General features: G+C 44.5%; 1 protein-coding gene across 3 annotated transcripts in view; it reads right to left on the bottom strand.

Moving 5' to 3' along the window:
* ZNF423 (zinc finger protein 423) overlaps positions 1 to 20,222 on the bottom strand; it is a 228,120-nt gene that overhangs the window by 141,575 nt on the left and 66,323 nt on the right. Inside the window, exons 3-4 of one of the 3 annotated variants that reach the window (XM_027646764.1) lie at positions 18,385 to 18,585; positions 14,372 to 14,452 (exon numbers count right to left, since the gene is read on the bottom strand). In XM_027646764.1, coding sequence (XP_027502565.1) covers positions 14,372 to 14,452; positions 18,385 to 18,585 — 282 coding nt within the window. Of the gene's footprint in view, positions 1 to 9,801; positions 9,821 to 14,371; positions 14,453 to 18,384; positions 18,586 to 20,222 lie in introns of those variants that run through there. The other 2 variants (XM_027646765.1, XM_027646767.1) reach the window with 2 other exon arrangements.

Genomic DNA, 20,222 nt, shown 5'->3' with positions numbered 1-20,222 from the left:
CCAACTGAAACATTAATGATCTGGTAAACTACAGAAAGGAAACAACTCAGAGTGAGGTCTGCAGCACAATCACTTGCCTGTTTGGGATGATGAACACCCATAATTCCTCAAGATTTCAGCAGGAGGTGAGGGGTTTTGCACCTTTGTAATTCAAGTAAAGCATTAAGAATAAAAGTATAGCAATGTACAAAACCCCATATCCAGCAGTCCAAATAGTGAAAAATATGAAATTTGCTATACTAGGAGAATGTCACTGGCTACAAATATCATACAAAAAGGGTATTCAGATGAGCCACTACACTATCTGGTAATTCTTAGAAACACTGCAGAGGTGACTTGCCACACCAATTCCACCACAGACACCAAGAGCACTTCCAGCTGAAAAACAACCTCAGCTTTTCTGAAAGGTTTTCTAAGAAATCCTTTTTTTCTCCTTTAGCAAGCTGTGACTCATTGCTCTCTATAGCACAAACAGCTACCAGATACAGAACCCTAAGTGCCAGAAAACGCTCCACTAGCTCACAGAGAGTGTTTCAAGTGGGAGCTTCAAAACAGCCTCCAGAACCACACTCGTGTTCAAAGGAGGTGCTAGAGAACACGGGTGTGTGAAATTTGGCAATACAGCTTCACTGGCAGGAACAGGGAGGTTAGTTTTGGCTCACATGAGACCCTCCACCCTGTAGTTTGCTTTGAACAGTTTTAATGAAAAACTCAAAGGGAGATTCAGCTGTAACCATCAGTTTTTATCTAAGGGTAGTCAAAAGCAAAAAAAAAATTCTACTTCTGTGTATATATATGTTTTGGAGGCGGTATGCATCTCTCCTTAGAAGAGACTCTGTATTTGAATTATCTTTGGAAGGGAAAATAGCTGGGAGACCTATAATTCCCTCTCACATATGCATGCAGGCAACCAAAACAGCGATGTGGTGGAGGATGGGGTGAGTAAGTAAGTGCATCGTCCAACTGGGCAGCAGACAAGCCTATCCACTTTTCTACTTCTAAAGGAAGAGTTAGTCACTCCTTCCACCAGTGCAGCAGCAAAATGAGAAAATGCTGCTCTTCAGCTTGAATAGACATTTATCTCATCAAAGAATCTAAAGATGGCTCCAGAGGTGCTATGAGACCCAAATCATTATAGTTTTGCTGCTTACCACGTTGTATTTTGGAAATCCTCAAGCCTCAGAACACAAGTGGAAGGTGAATGAGGTAAATCACAGGATGTGTCTTGTGCTGACATGTGACAAGAGGAGGGAGAGAGAAGACCCACTTGAGGATGGTGAGTGGGAATACAGGATAAGCAGGACAGCCAGCCTCCCCTTGACAAGCATGCAAGTGAGCTGGCTGCCTGCCCCTCCAGGGCCTCCAAACACTTCAAAGGCAAGAGGCAGTTACAGGCCACTAGGATGTTTTCCACCCAAAACCTATTGATTTAAAGGGAGAGTTCCCAGCACCCTAAAAAATCTAATACCTTGCTAACACAGATCACTAACATTTAGTTCAAGTTTTCTATTCCATGTAAAACCAGAGAACATATACTTAGCTTTCCTCTTCTGCAGACACTGAAAATTCAGAAAACAGGACAAGCTAACTCATAAATAATTGCAAAGCCCCTCCTGAAAAAGGCTGAGAGGGAGGTGGCATGAAAGCTCCCAGCCAGGAAAGCTGTGACTGCCAAGGAGCAGAACAGAATAAGGACAAGGACAGTGTGTGATATCCCAGATCCATCTGTATGCAGAAATGAAAGGCATTGAGGAAAATATCAGTGCGGGTTATGGCAGGCATTCCCAGGTGTGGGAAAATCCTCAGGGGAAGAGCACCATCAACAGAAAATACAGCAGACCTTATAAGAGACAGCTGACGTGGCAGATCCTACAAAAGCTTGTCTGCAGTATCTGAGCGTCTTTTGTTCCCTAGCCCTATTCTTTCACCTGGCAGCTCACAGATTAAAAGACCTGAAAGATGTTTCTGTCACAGAAGACTTTTCCTCAAAAGGCTCCTAAAAGGAGGAGGGACCAGGGTAATGCAGGGTCCACTACAGGGGATCCATGGCAGTGGAAGCTTTACCCTTCTAATAACAACTCCCCTACTTTTCTGGAAATTCTCCCTAACCCTATCCTCTCGCTACCTGCAGAGTGATAACAAAGCCAACATTGTCCATCAAGTCTCAATCTGAAGTGACTCATTTATTCTCAGGAGCTTTGTGTTCATTTTTTCAGCCTGGCATCCTAACAAAACAAGGTTTATGTCATCATATTGCCTGTCATATGTCTTAACTGTTTGTTCCTTCCTATTAACTTTTGAATCACACTGGACTGGGGATAGAGAGCTATGAGAGAAATTGAGTTTCTCGGATAGAAATTGAGTTTCTCTAAGATCGGTGAACCTCCCTTTGATTGGGTAGGGCAGAGACCCCAGTTCATGTCTCTGCTGAGAGAAAGGCTAAGAGCAGAGGCAGCACTTATCCCTGCTCTTGGGCATGTCCTAGGCAATCAGCAGGCATGTGCCACCCAGCCAAACCACACAGCTCATTCTGCTTCTTGTCCTGCTGGTAGGCAGAGGATGGGAAAGGGAGATGAGCGTGTTTTGTGGGAAATGGGGTCAGGTGGGGGGCTCAGCTGAACTTCCTCAGTGGAGAACAAAACATCATCGCAAGTCTGGCCTCACACATAAGAAAACTTGTTTTCCCTGCCAAATGGCCTATAACTTCATGACACATCATCAAGGACAAATGCCAATATTTATCAAGTACTCACTGAATCCACTGTGTAGCCACACACAAAACAGCAACCAGTTGGAGAGTTCATCCAGTAGATTTGTTGCTGCAACTTTTTCTTCCCTTTTGCTTAAGTACGGCAAGCAACGGAAAAGTCATGTTGAAGTCACTTTGTCTCCTAATGTCACGACTTTCTGGGTCTGCACAGTTGATGCAGGGTTTCTTGAAACAAGTAGAAAGCGTGTGATGAACCAAATGCGAGCACTCGGGAAACAGCGCTCCTGCAAGACTGCAAGGCTTGGCTCTGGAGTTAGTTTGTGACGTCGGTTAACAAGCAGCTATTTGCTCCAAGTGTGCTCCGCTCGGGCATTTTCCTGGATCTACTGACCAAACTATGAATTTTTAAGGAAAAGCGAAGGAAGAAACAAAATGCCCCTTTTTGCTGCACCACATGGTAAATTTCATTTGTCCCATCCCAACTGCTTCTAGTGACAGTGCAGTGTTTGTCTGAATTTTTAACAGATGTTTCTAAGTACTCTTGACCACTTCTCTCTCCTGAGGATTTCTGCAGTGGGATAGCTCTAGATAGTAATGCAAACAAAGCTTGTAAGAGGCTCTTGGGGATAAATCTGTAGACACTGCATCTAGGATGGGTGTGGGTATGGGTCCAAGCCTTATGAAACTTTGTAAATATCCTCTAAAGACTAACAAGCTGGATTGACCCTGCCTGCAGATGTTTTTGAGCTTACCAGCCCCACAGTGAAAAAATGCAAGACAGCTTACAGATAACTGCAACACTCCTGAAGCAGCCCAAGAGCAGGACTTGAAATAAAATTTATAAAAGCAGGATATACTGGAGCGGAACAGAATAATGCAAAGGATGATGTGTGATGGTGTAACTCCATTTCAACTCAAAATACCAAAGATGCTTCAAAGGGGACCGGTCTGGGCTGAGGCAGAATTTCCCAGATGTCAGGTTGCCCTCGGGAACAAGCACACTGGATTCACTTGACAGGTGTGAAGGTACTCATGCAGCCAGAACACAAATTGCTTAAAAAAAAAAAAAATTAAATCTCTGCTTTCATTTTTAAAGAAAATGAGCATCTTGTGCTAACGCCGGGTAAGGAGGCACTGACGTCTGCCTGAGTTTGTACACAGCCTGAAACAATCAGCTAAAACATGCTCATGGCTGATAGTTTACATTATCGAAATGTAACGAGAGCTATTTAATTCCAAAATGAAATCTATTAAAGCTATTGTCAGTGTTTCACAGCAGCTGAAACTGTTTTTTTAAAAGGTCAGTCTACTAGCTAGAGAGTGAAAACAAGCAAGGCGGCTGTGCCAGCCCTTAGGACGTGGCTGCATCCTGCAGTCTGGCTTTGCATTCCCTTAAATGTCGGGCAAGAAGCAGCCGCGAGGTCTCAGCGGAGCCCGATGGCCCTGCCAGCCGCGGGGGGACGGATGGAGGCTCGGCTCCTGCGGGGGGACAGACAACAGGGCAGCTGTGGGCGGTGGGAAGCCGTGGGGTGAGCCCGCATGGGGTCCCCCGCACGCCCCCACCACAGCTCACTGCACCTACGCCTTGCTGGGGGCACAGAAAGGGCTTGCTGGAGAGGACACCACTTCTTTTTTCACCCCATTCAGCTTTGTGGCGGCTCTGTCATTCCCAACAATACCACAGTGCTCCCCCACCCCTAGAAAAACCCATAAAAACCCCAACCTGAGAGCCACTTCCTCACAAACAGCACAGCATAGCTCCAAACACCCCCACTGTCAGCAAAGACCAAGCATTTGCTGTCATCTTCTGTATTAGCATTTCTGTTAACCCCTTTGTAAGATCATTTGACTCGGTTTCAAAATTCCTCATTCTGAAAAACACTTGTTAAATATTGGCCCTGACTGCTACACAAAGTGATAGCTTGGTAGTCATAACCCACAAGATATATTTAGCCTCACAAACTCATCATCAATGGATTTTGAAAGCACTGTAGCCAACAGACTGGAAACCACATGCAATACAAACACATAATAGAACTTTTAATGTGCAAAGAGACTAAACAAAAAGATCCTTGACCTTCTTGCTTTCCCTTGCATACCATTATCCCCAGTGAGACAGCAAATGGAATGACGTGGAGAGCAACAGCTACCATCAAGCAACTTTGGAAGCCAATTTCTACAGTAGTTAAGCAGTTAATGACGTTAATCAGAATGATAACTTATTAAATTCTATATTTATGCAAATAGCATTTTGGCATATCGCATGGAGACCTGAGTAACAGAGCTCGCCAGGAAAAGGTCCCAACATCTTTTATATTTACCATTTGGGGTTTTTTAATACCATGTAAAAGTGTCCACGATGGTCAGTATGTCAGACAAACCACACTTAAATAAAAAGCTACAGTCACAAATTAATCTCCATCATCCCGAACAGATTAATGAACAAATTGTTTCATTCTTAACCTTTATGAAGCAGAGATTAATCTCTGCAGCTACATACAATCTCTGCCTTTATCTTTTTAACAAGAAGATGACATTTCTTCCTAAAACAGGCAACAAATGTTGAACAAAGAAAACAACAGGTAGCCCTCCCTCTCTCCATGCTACAGTAACTAGGGGATCTATAGAACAAAAATATAAAGCAACAGAGTAGTTTATGACTCTGACATGAAAGGACATTATCTGCATGTGATGAGATGAATCAGGAAAAATGCATTTCAGGGTAGGCAGAACTTTAAACAGTCTTAGTTTTGTAAAGCCTGTGCAGAAAATTTACTTTTTTCCAAGAGAAATAGCTGGCAACTTCTTGGCTCTGGGTCATATTTAAATTCAAAAAGAAGGAAAGAAGAAGGGGATTCAAAGAAGAGCTATGAATTGCACTTTTAATTGCTTTCAGGATGTCAAAAAGAATATCAAGATGTGCTTATGCATGTAGTTTTCCCCTTTCTTGATTCTGTTGTTTAATAGAATTAAAATTCTGCACCGAATTTTACCCATTCATTTGGTTCACTCTCTGTCTTCAAGAAAATGAGGTGGAAACCACTTGCTACAGGATGTTGTGCAAAATTAGTAGTTTACCAATTGAAATTGTACCTCTATTTTGAAAATCAGTAATATTCCTTATACACAAGCCCTAATTGTTGATTTATTTATGTAAATATCTGTGTATCTGGGTACCTTCTCTTTGTTTCTGCAAAGCCTGCAACGCAATGTTAAAATATCTCTAGAAAAAAATAATTGTCCTTTTTTCTCTGCTTTGGGTACAAATTTCTGGTTTTTAAATGAATGTGCAGGTTTCCTGTTGCTACATGAAGCCTTCATTTCAAAATACCAACTAATTCTAGGGTTAATTAAAACAGAATGTTTTATATCACAAACACTTCATTTCTTACAGCACATATCTTCTCTACCTTAATGTGATTGCTGGCTATTAAAAGAAGAAGGATTTTATTTTTTTAATGTAATAAAATAATTTAAAGTTTTACAGCAACTCACTTTATAGAGTCAACTTATGCAAGCAACGAAGCCTTTCCAGAGAAAACAGGATTCTCCGCACCTCCCTCTGGCTTTTCTCCCTACTGAATGCCGTGGCCTTCACTCAACCAAAGGAAATGAAAGACAGACTGAGACAACAGCATCACGTGGGTGAAGGTCAGATTGATTTTCAGCTGTGTGGTGCTGTTTTATCACCCTCAGGACAAAAGTTAAGCCCTTCATTTTTTTTCATGTCTGCTTTAACAGAGCAACTTATTTTTTTCCCTGAAATTTTGGTTGGGCTCCATACCACCAGAATTACCAAGGATAGCTTAATTTAAAACATTTGTGGAGATCTTCTTTCCACAGAGTAAAATCCAGAGCAGCCCACACACCACAACAGTTCTATCCATGAGTTTCCTTTATTCCCTCTGTACAAATAGTGGCTCCTTGAAACTACTGAGGTTTGTGCAGTGACATTTGCTGACAGCAAAAGAAGAGTGGGATGCAGCTGCCGGCTGTTCGGCAATGATCCTGGGCACGGCAGAGGAGCAGTTGCTATCTCAAAGGGGGCAAGTTCACAAATTGTTTTTTCTCCCCATCCTCCTTCCCTCCCTCCCTCTCCTCCCTTCTTGGAGTGGCCAAGCTCTCCCGCCTGTCACTCGGTGATCCGGACATGCACGACCAATTGCTGTGGCAGCCCCTGGAAAAGCAGATAGTTTTGCTAACTCAGATTGCACTTTTTCCCAACTCCAGTACCACTCACAAAAAATCACTCTCCCCAACTTGCTGTAAGGACTGGCTCTCCTCATTTCTCTTTTAATTAAGACTGATGCTCCCCCAAAGTAATGATGTTATTTTCAATACAATCTTAGCCAGTCAGGTCTTCAAAAACCAAACTCATTAACAGAAAATGAGGTATTTTGTACATCACAGATATGTATATACATACCTAATTATTGAGAGAAAGCATCTTCCCTCCCATTTCCAGTTTTCTGGCAAAAGGAAAACTCAGTATTCTCTCATTTAAGGTGAAACAAGAAAATCCTACTCACTTTCATTTCCTTTTGTGTTAAATTTTGGGTTGAATTTGTCTTATTTGTGTGAGGAGTGCAACAGCATTGTGACTGCCTCCTAAAGATGACAGTTTATCCTCCATAAAAAGCAAGGAGTACTGTCTGCTTTATTTATATGTACCAGAGGTTCTGGTCAAAATCAAACCCAGTTACACTTGATGGCATTAAAACACCTTGGAATTCAATTCCTACGTGAAACAGCTCTTGTAAAACAAACCATGACAAGTGTCTGTAAGAGAGGAAGGAACAGAGAAGGGCTGTAAGGTGAGATCAAGCAGCTATCCAGGTTGGATCTGAATGTGGTCTGAATGCAAATTAAATAATTTGCTAGGTTTTTGAACAAAGATTTGACTAGCATACGTCTTTAGTTCATCTGAACCTAGCTGAGATTGCCTTCCAAGACAGCACAGGGAGCAGCTTGATTTTTCACAGCACCCCGAGGAGATCTGCCATTGCTGGTCCCCATGGGATGGCTCAAGGAAGGCTCTCCATGTGTACAGAGCTCCAAGGAGGAGCCAGCTCTGGGACAATGGACAAGAGAGCAACTGCAGCTGAGAGTAAAGGAGAAACCAGTAACACAGTAAGGTGTAACTTAAATGTATAAACTCTGAAGTGACTCGCTTACATGCGGGGCCGGGAAAGGGCAAATGCCAGCACAGTGTCGGGGAGAGGACTGCTGAGAGCAAGATGTAGAATGGTGGCAGTCCAGAAAGGAGCAAGGAAAAAGCCTCTGAGGAGGGACCACAGGGACACAGGCAACGGGGAGACGGGAGGGCAGAGAGCAGTCCCCCCGAGCACACAGCCAGAAGTCACAAAAGCACAACCTCATATGATACAGAGACAAACCACAAACTGAGTACTACCATAAATGTTAAATAACTGTCCTAGATGCATCTTGAATTTTTGGCTGGTTTTGGATTGGTTGGTTGCTGTGGCTGGTCAATGCATATTGAACAATGTACTTCAAACCTGCTTAAACTACTCTTGGAGTTCAGTAAATTACTGGCATTCATTGTCACTCAAAGAAAATAAACACAGGTGTGTGTATTTATATTTCTATAGACTGCGAGTTTATAAAGGGAATTTATTCTACTTTTGTCTTTCCAAATTTTCTAATGAATAATTAGTAGATGTAGCTTTCTAAAATGACCATTTAGTATAAATTATATCAAATCTCATTTATTTTAAGAGATATCATTAAGTACAAAGTCTGCTTGAGTGAACTGAGTTCACTGTAGAGGAAATGACTGGGAATTATGTTCAAAAATCTATTCAAATGTTTAATGTAACGGATTCCCTGGAGAAGGGAAAAGCAATGGGCTTCTTCAGCCTTTCCTTATGTCCTCCTCAGCAAGCCTAAGAGTAATTGAGTAGCAACAAAAAGAGGAGCCAAAGTCTTTCACCATTACACTGAGAAAGATTTTCAAGGAAACTTAAGGAAGAGATGGACCCAGAAGCCAACAAAATGGTGCTTTCAAGAGGAAGTTCACCCCCATGGTTACAGGCATCACCAGCAACAAAATCCACCTGGATTCAAGACCTTGGCTCTTCCACCAATTTCATGCATGTCATTAAGTAAACTGGTGCAGTTACAGTAATTTTCATCCAAAATAACTCAGGCTGTTAAGGGGGATGGTCTTGAATTATCCCCCCAAAGCCTGACCTCTTGTTCCCCTCATGTCGACATAAGGCTTGTGCAGCTCCATAGGGCACCAGATCTGGGAGCTGCACAGACTAAAAATCAGTTCTTTTAATTGTCAGCAATGTCAGCTCCCAAAGACAACACAAACCTTGTATCAGCATAAGGCACGAGATGGGAGGAAGGAAGGAGTACTCCTTTCAGTAGGAGGTAAAACTTAAGCCAGATTACAGTGACAATTTCTTAATTCCATGATGACAAAAATAAGAATTCCTTGTGTCAGGAAGAGGTCGCTAGTCTGAATGTTTAAAGACTACAAAGTGCTCCAATGCCCTAGGAAGTATTTAAGGTGAACAGACCAAGTGCCTTGAAAACACTAAATCAATTTTTTCATTAGTTAAGACAATGAAAGCTTCTTATAATAAGCAAGATGTTTGAATTACATTACCTGTAGTTAATACATGTAATTTAACTTAAATTTCTACTGAGTATATTTTCAACAATTTTCAATTGAATATGAAATAATGAAGTCTATTTTTAAAATTCACCCTACTGTTAAAAGCACCTATTAAAATTATTTAAATGAAACAGCATTCAGAACATACATACTTGTTGCCAAAGCTTTGAAGAAAGTCAGAAGCTACTTGGACCTCTGGTGGAGGTCCTCTGACATGCAAACCTGGCTTGGAGAGCAACAGCCTCTCCAGCAGGTGCAGGGAAAATATTTCCCTTATTCAATTTATTTGACTGGTTCAGTCCAGTACCCAGTTTCGTTCAGAACAGAGAAACTGTTTGGCAGACGGTCTCTACTTTGCTTCTTGCCAGCCCACGGTAAAGAAAGGCGTGAGACGCCCACGGAGAACAGAGCACCCGGCTGGGGTTGTCCAGGGGAGGGCACGTACCTTGGTGGATCCATCCTGCTCACAGGGCACCGCTGTGCCGCAGGGGCGCGGCTGGCACGGGGGACACCACACAGCCCTCCCTCAGGTGGCACTCGAGGCAGGCTGAGCCCTGGGCTCCCGGACCCAGAGGCCATGCGGAGATGCTCCAGCGAGCGCTCCCAAAGCCAGCCAGCTGAAGAGGACCAACCCATGCTGGCGCGTTTCCCTAAAGCCAGCCGGCACCAGGGGGTGGAGGCTGCTTTCTGGCTTCCCCAAGCCTGGAGCACAGTTAATAACATGCCAGCTGTATCTGCAGACAAGCCAAGTTTAATGAGGCTACAACAAAAGCATTCAAATATGCACTACAGAACTTCTGTGGGGATTTTTTTCTAGAGCTTGGTTTAAAAAAAAAAAAAGAAAGATAGGAATTCTTGACAATGTTTGTACACATACTTCCTTCATTTTTAATTGATTTAAAAAAAACCCCATTTATATTCTACAAATTCAAAGAAATCAACATTAGAAAGACTTGTTTAATCCCATTACTTCCAACAGCAAAATTATGTTGTGTGATGAGTGCTTGAAATGCACTGCTGGTTGCTTTTTTCTTAATAAACATTGAAGTCTTAATTGTTTTTCCCCTACATGGCCAGACACCATCTTTCTGTCTGCCAGGTCTTCACACCAGGACAAGTACTGTCCCTCGCCTGCTGCTCGGGAGCCAGAACAGACACACAAACATGACCACATTACTGGCACGAGTGATGGAGGAGATAGCTGACCCCACATCAGCCACGCTTCACCATGCTCCTGTCTCTTACTCTGGGTCAAGGTACAGGAGGTATCTGTAAATGGACTGCAAAGAGGGATTTGGAGACAGTGGAGGGAGCAGCAAAAGAAGTCTGCTCAGGCATGAGTGGGTGGAGAAGGGGGAAAAGGAGCAATCACTCACTTTCTCCTCCACCAGAAGAACCGGAGAGTATCAAATGAAAGCAGGTGGTGACAAAACCAAAGTGAACAAAAGCAGGTACTTTTCCCTGGTGCATAATTGAGCTCTGGGTCCCCAGCACAGAAAATGCTAAAAGCACTTCAAAAGGGAAATTCATGGAAAAAGACTGTCTGAATAATTTAAATAAAAAGCACCACAAAGTGCCCAGATAAGTTTGCTGACATCTAGAAAAACGTTCTGGAGAAATGGCACTATGGGACCATCAGGCTGGCTCAGTACAGCCATCCTTATATGAAGACTACTTACCCAATGGTCTGCAAAGGATAGGGCAAGAAACCAGGAAAAAAAGCACACTTAGAGTGCACCTCTTGTTCACTGGTCACATCTGCAGTCTGAAGATCTCAACAGCTCTGAATCTGCAAAGGCTGTTGGTATGGCCAACAGTTTCTTCCCTCAACAGCCCACAAGAAGGCAATGCGTGCCCTTCCGCAGCATTGTAACCACAAATAATCTATGCTCTTGTCCATCTGAGACAGGACAACCCCAGTACATCCTCCACTGCACTCTCTAAGGCTTTATTAAAGGCCACTTTATAACAAGCACACATCTGTTGTACTCCTGGGTACCCTCACTGCAGTTATGAACCGTGTTTCATATACTGGGTTTTCTCTAAAACCCCCTGAATGCTGGGACCTGCTTATGGCAACAGGAATCCTTCCTCCTGTAGGCACAGCTGCCCTTGCAGCACTTGGCAGGCTCCAACCTGGGAAGGAGCCTTTCCATTGCAACCCCTCCCTCTTCTTTAAAAAAAAAAAAAATTTACTTAGATTTCTATAATGCCAATAAACAAGCCTGCCCCATGTAGACTCCCACAATGCCCCCTCTGCGTAACATGGTGATGGATTACCCTTTGCAAACAGAAATATGAAGCAGGAGAAGGGGAGGCAGAGCTCCAGCACCCCTGGCGCCACAGAAGGGCTGTCTTGAAGCCTGGGGTGCTGCAGGGGGATCTGGGTGGGCTCCAGCTCCCAAGCACAGGTCCTGCTTCACACAGGAGGTCTCTCACACTGGCCAGGACCCAGCACTGGCTCTTGCCTCACAGCATCTGAGGTGGTTCAGCCTCTGTGCATCTCTTCATTTCTGATGCAGCAAGGTGAGACTGGCTTTGCAGACAGCCAGGGGCTGACCTGTACAGGACCACCAAAGAACAACATGTTTCCTTTAAGAGGCCTCATTTAAGACATGCACCCACTTTATCTTTTATTCATTTCTATGCATACCTGTGCTTACTTTGCAGACTACTTTTTGAACTAGATAAAAGCAGATAAAAGAACTCAATTAAAGTAGCAAGAATGAAACAGTCCCTTGCCAATACAAGCAGGCTAACTTGTCATCCTCAGCTCCTCACTGGGCCATATGTTTAAAAATGACAGGAAAATGTTCTTCCTGTGTGAAAAACATATGCTGCTCGAGGAAAGACATCATCATTGCTACGAAATGTCTGTGCAGCCTCAGAATGCATAGCTGGGCTGTCCACAGTGACTGTTGGCTACGAGGGGGCTAAGAAAGGGGTGGAGAGAGCTCATTGCCTCCCTCCTGCCAGGGGTTTTGGTAACATGCAACCAAGCCGCCCGCAGCCGTGCTGGCATCGCTCCTATCTGCACGCGCAGTGCCTGGTGCTGCCTCCCTTGCCACCGTCCCCGGGGGGACCCGGCACAAAGGTGGCCATGGCGATTGGCAGGGGATGGTGCCCGGCACACTGGCACACTCTTATCAGCAAGCACACTGCCCAGCTCCACACGCCGGCTCCCGCGCGGCCGCGGATCTGCCGTGGGCTCACGGCCGGGCCCCGCTCAGGGAGACCCTCCGCGAGGCCACAAAGCACATCCCGAGCTGGGTGTTTATGGCGAGCGAGCATTGTTTGAAATTCACGTGTCCCCCCACCACAAATCCCTACAGGCCTTGGCACGCCTGCAAAATCCAAGAGAGCCCGACAAACAAGTGCTGAGGCTCAGCCCCAGCGGTGCCTCCCCGTGCCAAGGGGCTGAGGGTGGGGCTGCGCTGGGGCTGCGCGCCCTCGCTGGAGCAGAGCAGCCCGGGGGTCTCACCTACCTTTGCCTGCAGGATGACCCTCCGATCTGCCGGATAAGCAGTGCTGTTAGGAAGCATAACACTTTGCACGACTTTGTCAAACGTATGCAATACATGAAAGGCTACACTAGAGCACCTCTGCCAGCAACCCCCACCCAGGGGGCAGAGCCAGCGCTGGTGCCTCAGCAGACACTGCACAGGATGTGCTGCAAAACCTCTGCATGGGCAAGGGTAACACACACACACCCTGACATTAAATTTGCAACTGTGCTTCTGTTTGACTCCAGATCCGAATTCAGATGTGGGGATGTGCTTTGTGTTCTACACCATAAATATATATTTCACTGAGGGCCTGCAGAGAAAGCCAGTCAGCACAGCTCCTTATCAGCACACTGGTTTTCTGGCACGTGCAAGCAGAAGTCCTGGAAAAAGGTTGGTTGGGAACCTCCAGGTAAACTCAAGCATCACCTGTGTGGTGACAGCAGTCAGACCACCCAAACCACCCAGCCAAGTGAACCCCTACAATAATCTGGGGTTTCAGAGCTCTCAGCACTGATGGGCACAAATACTGACTGCAGGGAGACATGTGCAGCACCTGGACACTGCAGCCAAATGCCCAGGATCCCTCCCAAGAGCCCTTGGGATCCCTGTGCTGCCCCTACAGCTGGAGAGGGGACATCTGGGACAAAGTAAGGACAGGAGCCTGCGCTTGGAGCCCTCCGAGTGATTGACAATAAAAACACTGCCCCGGTGCCCATTTTCAGATCTAGACAGCAAGAACTGAGGACTCCAGGGAAAATCCATGTTTTTACAGTTTCTGATATTACTGAGCTTTTCTGGTGCCAATTTTAAAACACTGCTATGACCTCTGGAAAGTGGGGAAACTGCATTTCAGCACGACAACATAGAAAAGAACAAAAAAAGGAAACTTGTTATTTTTTTAAGCTTGAAACACTAGTCAGGTTAAGAGAAAGGAGCAGAATTCTGGCAAGGACAAGAGCACTCAGACTGAGCCACAACACAGTAATTAGGGCCAGTAGGTCATTAGAGACACAGCTGTATAAACTAGGTGTATAATTAAGTTTCCACACTGCTTTTTCACAACTGTATTTCAGTTTCTTTTGTGGAGGACAATCAGTAATTGATTAATTTAAAGATGCAACAACAGCAGCAGCAAAAAGAGAGGAAATCTCTGACTTGCCAATCGGGTGCAACCAAAGATTACAATTTTGGGGAAGGACTAATTTTGGAAATGTATGTAAGATGTCTCTCTTTGTCAGTGGGAAGCACAAAGTGCCACCTGACAAAAACATTCATGAGACATCATCACTTGTTGACAAGCTACCGTATATGGTTTTCTGGATAAGCATCCTGCATATACGGTTGCATGGCAATTATAATTCTTGTAGCAGGTGAAATATAAGAAAATGCAAAATTATACACTAGCATGAAACAGTTACAATACCTCGTTTCAAACGTAAGCCTAGTGTACAAGTTACAGGGCATTTAAAAGGAGCAACTGCAAGACTTTAATTATAAACTAGTTCCTACCGTAGAGTAGTTTAGAAAAATCAGCTGCTTCCAAGCTGGCAATATCCATATATAGCTCTGCTGCTGTTTGAAACAGACAACCTGTAAAGTTATCAACAACAGAAGAGGACCTCATGAAATGCTCAGAGACCCCGCCAAAACCTACTTCTGTCCGCTTCATTGATGCACTAATTTGCTTTAAAACACTCTACATTCACTTGAGCAACTGAAGAAACAAGCCTACATGAGGCTATTCTGATCCATGGGAGGAAAGGGGCGGAGGAAGCAAAAATAACACAATAAAATACTGGAGCTAAACCCAGACTAATGCAGGTGGATTAAAACACACAAGCAAAATGACAAATCTTGTGACTTTTTAGCCACTTTTTATCAGACAACGAACCACTTGGCATCAGCCACCAGACATTGATATATCACAGAATAGTTGCTTGATGCATGCAGCCTCTGGTGCTGGTTGTGGGAAACAGTCAGTTGTAAATCCACATGTAATTCTTTACTCTTGTCACTAATGCTGTAAGATAACATCATGCTACAACATCTACACTGTAACAGCAGTATGCAAAAACATGTATAAAAAAGACTGCACATGATGCCAATGCAATTACTTGGTCCTCTCTGGCTAAGGGGATATGGGATACCAGTGAGTTTTAAATTCATTTTAAAAGCTTAACACATCCAGTGTATACACTAGGTGTTTTTATTTATTCTCAGTGTATTTTTTCAAGATGCTCTCTAGCTGTTTAAGGCACTATTTCCAGGACTGCTGCAGGAGAGCTCATTTGTGGGGGCAAGCTGGGAGCCAAGGGAAGATACGAGCCGGTAAGGAAATGTGGTGTTCTTTCGGTACAAGCTGCCCCCATTTAGACCCTTTTCAGATCCCTGTAGACACTGGAAACCTACAACCTGCAATCACAGACATCAGTCATGAGCAAAAGGTATAAAAGGCACCTAATTCTGTCAGAAGGAGAACATCTCTACTACACTGACATCAAAAGGAATGCCACGCACTTATGCTACCAGAGATGTCTAGATTTCAGCAGTGTTTTGTCCTCAAAGAAACAAGTCTGAAATACATGAAAAAGCAAGGGGGGAAATGGCTGTTTGTTACCTCCTTACATGTCAAAGCAGCTGCGTTCAAACTGTATTATAACTTCAGCACACCGTAATGAATTTCTAAGGGATTCCAGTGAAATAGATGGTTTATCCTATTCTTTGGAGTGATCTCTTGTAATCCTGCAAGACTCCTGAGCTACAATACCTTCCTAACTTCAGTATCCCAAAGGAAGTCATTAGTTATGTTGTATTATCAGCCTAGTGATATTATCGCTACAAATATTACCTGTATTGATCTGGACCCATGTAGACACGACTGAAAGCCCTGCTTCAGATTAAGACATGAAAATCTAGTTTACCAAGAGGTCACGCACTGCTTTACAACCTCAGGTGTGTCAGGCAGGCATTATAGGCAAAAGGAATGCTCATTTTGTGGGGTAAAATCTTTAAACATACCACACTTCCTAATGCAATCTTAGATTTTCACCCAGGTGGTGCAAGACTTTTCAGATGAACTGAACAAAGACATGCATTTCACATGCTTTCCATGAAAATTCTCATGGCTATCAGACAAACTGGTTGTTGTTTCCTCAAGGTAAGGTATGTGAATATCAAGCAATATTCCAGATTGCCTTCATGGAAACATTCTCATTCCAAAACATAAGAGTGCAACCTTCCTATTTATTTTAAATCACTTCAGGACATAGATTAAACTAAGTAGAAAACAGACACTCTTGTTCTGGAACAAGGATATGCTCACATGGAGATAATTAGCACTTATTTCATGTATATGCAGATAGTGCCAGATACAGTGCCTTTTTGTAACAAAATGTCTTTGTAAATCATCAGCACATGTGAAGACAGTAAAAGAAGATGAAATTATGTTACCTGCAATCAAAAACAGCAATGAGAATACTAACAAATTATTTTGATAAATCCCCCAAAATATAATTTATCTTTCTTAATCTTATCAGCAGAATACTACATTGAGGATAAGTAAAAACTGAAGTGTGAAAACACTGACTGTATTGACAGGAATAGAATCTCTAGGTTGCTACATTTTAATTCAGGTTTGCCTCAGGAAAAAATTTGCTCCTTTTCACGGTGCTGCTGGTTGCCTGTCATAACCTTATGTTCCTCCTCTGGAGTCCCCCCCAGCAGCGCCTGCTCCCCTCTGCCCTGTTCCAGTCCCCCAGTGGTGCCATTACAGCTGCTTGGGGGGTCACACAGTCAGCCAGACCCAAGCAGACACCTGGGCTAAAAAGATCCTTCTTTTGGTGGGGCTCTCCCCAGCACAACGAGCAGCTGTACCAGCACAACTCCAGAGACAGAGCAGCGGCTCCCAGGGACAGCTGCTGGGGACATGCCCTGTGTCTGCACAGCCACCCACCTGCCCTGCTGGGATCCTGCCTGTCCTGCTTCCCACGAGGGATGGCTTCAGGAACAGCTTGTCCCTGCGGCTGCTCCTTTGGAAAGGACCGATGTCTACATGGGCTGTGCAGCTCACCTTCCAGTTTGGAAAACAAGGGTTTTTCTGAATAGAAAATGGCATTTTCTTGCTTCCTACCTTGCAGCAGAGTGCCATTTGCAGAAGTCTCAGGCCAGTGCCGTGGCTGTCAGCTGGCCAAGAAATCACCTTGCAAGAAGTAGCCTTTCAATTTTATGCACTTTCAAGTTTGCAGCCTGTGTGGGGTTTAAATGAGAGTGCAGAGCAAGAAGCCCTGGGGGAGGGTTTAAGACTGCAATCCCTACCCAACTGCAGATTGGGGAAAAGCCCCAACATCCCTCTGTCCTTCCTCCCAGAAAGCAAGTGGGAGTGAGAGCAGGGGGTCCTCTCCTCTGCAAACCAGAGTGAGATAACAGAGGATGCTCTTGGGGTGGGAGTCAGGCCAAGCCGAAGCCCCCACCTGACTCACCCTCCCTCCCTTGCTGCACTCCATTTCATGTGTTTTTTCTTGGCTGAGCATCATTTTACTTATGCCCAAAAAGGAGAGCAGAAAACATGGACTAATTACAAAACAAATTTAGTGGCCAGGAGGAATACGCACTCAGGGGAAAGAGGATGGGATACTGCTGCACCAGAGGAGAAATTAACCCTCCTGCCTTCAGGCAGCCTCAACCTACCCGTCTGCCATAACAGCAACCGCCTAAAATATCTTACACGAGTGTGGAGGATAAAGCGATGGCAGAGTATTCAACTCCGGGAAGGTGAAGGATGAGAGTCTCTGATTTAAATATATAGGAACATATTCTCTGCTCCCCCTCCTAAGATTTTATTTAATCTTTAGTAAAATCTGCAAAGCTTTTTACTACCCCCGTAAATCGGCTTAGTGTGCTCTGCAGAATACCTGCTGCTACCGCCGGCCACGCGACGGCAGCCGTGGAAAAGCAAGATATGTTGCAATTGTTCACACTGGTGCTCTGAGCTTGTTCTTACTTTACAGAAAGTAAAATCAAGATCAGCGTAGGCTGATGCCATCCTTACTTCCAGAAAATTCAAAAGGCAGTGTAATAATAACCTAGGGAGAACGGTGTATTTTTAGGGTGGGATTACAAAACTCGCACTATGAATTTTAATCTCAGAAATTGTCATGTTCTTTTATGGGGTTCAGAGGCCTTTCTTCCTGGGAGTTTTGCACACTTCAGTCACTTAACTTTTTTAATCTTCCTACATTTTGAGAGAGGGGGAAAAAAACCTGCCTGAGACTTTTAGCATTAAAAAAACCTCACAACATTTTTGTCTAACGTAATTACTGACAGATTCCAATTGGAAAGCTGTTGCTTTTATTTTAATTTTATTAAAGGAGTGAACAAAGGCTACCCAAGGCACCACAATAAAATTACATTAACTGTAAAATTACATTATTAATTCTTTAATCTCACTTGAGGCCTCAAGCTGTTGCTATGTCCAATTACCCAGCTAACCACCTGTCAGAACTGTAAAGCTAGTTTAACATTACCTCCAGGACAGTTGTGTGCCCTGTGTTCAGTCAGGTCTGCCAGTGAATCGAAGTCCTGCTGACAGTTATCGCAGGTGTAAATTGACTCATCCTCCATGTCTTCATCTTCCTCATTTCTCTCTTCCTGGCTCGTCACACTGTTCCTCTCTTCCAGGGCCCGGCTGTCCTTCGCTTCGCTCTCCAGCTCTCCTCCCAGGCCACCTGCCAACAGCAAGAACATCCTCTAAGTTTGAGAGGTCTGAAAAATAAGAGCTTTAAGAAGGATGTTGCACTTATTAAGATACATTTAATTACAGCCGCTCTCACATTATTCTCGACACCTTTCATTATATTAATGTGGTTTTTATACCATGTGGTGCAACAATTCTCAACTGTATTCTCTGCTGCTTAGTGCGAATCCTGCAAACACTCTCTTCTAATCTTCTCTGGTGGGTGTGTAGCGGGAGCCTCTAACTCTCTGTCATATAAAGTTGTTAGTGTTTTATCACTTAACCAGATTCTCAAAGCTTTAAAAATTGGCAAGATTAATTACAGCCCGCAAAGAAAAGGCATGTGCTGAATTTTAATTCTCAATGCTCTCCTCTTCCCACCGCCTCCAAGCCCCAATATTAGTAACAACAAGGAAAAAAAAGCTCTAGCTGAAGATCCCAAAGCACACATGTATCCCAGGACATGAGAGGTCCCGCTGAACTAACGAGAGGCACTTGGTTGGGCAGATGAGCCTCACATTGTGCTGACCTAGCTGAGAGCAGACACATTGCATCTGACCTTCAGGTCTCTCAGATATTTTTTTATCTTGGTCCCTGACCGGAATGTGGGCTAGCACATATATCTTTGCCACCCCCTGCCAAGTTTTCATTTGCAGTGGTGCACAGGGAGACTGAGTTCTCTGGCAGCTCCAGAAACACCCCAGGATGGGGGGCTGAGCACCTGGAGCTGTGCAAGAGGCAGGTCCACACACGGGGCAGCTGGCTCTTTGCTGGCCGTGGGGTGGGTGGCAGGGGCAGCTGGTCACAGGCAGTCACCCCCCAACATGCCCTCAGTGGCCTGTTGTGAGAGATGGACTTGCAGCCACATCCTCCTGCCTCCAGGACACCCCCTTGGCCACAGTGGACTCAGATGTGCCTGAACCCAGTCATGCCCAATGGCTCCATGCAGAACCACGGACAACCCTTGCTTGGGCTCTCTGGAAAGGCAGCAGAGCTGAAAAGGCCCTTCTAAGTCCCTGCTGCCCTCTCAGCAGGGAAAGCATCCATTAGACACGCCAGCCATGCTGACCAGGCTTTGGTGACCAGCTGAGACAGAGATGGCTCTGCCTCTTCTGTACACGTGTGCCCCCAACACAGAGATACAGCCATGGTTGCTACACCTGCACTATTTCACCTGCCTCCATGAGAGCTCACACTCTTAATACATCCCTGTTGGTACAACAAAAATAGTTGGGAAGTCATCCAGCGAGACAAAACCACAGGCTCTTCCAGCAGAAGAGAGCCTCACACACTAGCTGACCCCAAAAGCCCAGGAGCTGCTCTCAGCCAGGCAGGAGGGACATTCCACCTTGTTGGCTTGGGATGCGTTTGGGTTTTAAGCCATTAACGAAACACCAGCAAACAGAGAGATGAATTGTTTCTAAAATTAGATCAGCGCCAAAAAGATTAAGGACAACCAACACTGAGAACATGAAACAAAGCTGGAAATAAAATTTATTAAAGACAAAAACTGGTTACCACAAGCACTGCAGCAATTCAGACACACACATTAGTAGAGCTCTGCTACCACTATCCAGCCAGAACACATTTCATACCATCTTCTGCTCTGCAAATGGTAACATAAATCAA

The sequence above is a fragment of the Corapipo altera genome, unplaced genomic scaffold (genome assembly GCF_003945725.1).
Source record: "Corapipo altera isolate COAL_440 unplaced genomic scaffold, ASM394572v1 62, whole genome shotgun sequence".
Lineage (NCBI taxonomy): Eukaryota > Metazoa > Chordata > Aves > Passeriformes > Pipridae > Corapipo > Corapipo altera.
This window is presented reverse-complemented; position numbering and strand designations above follow the sequence as displayed.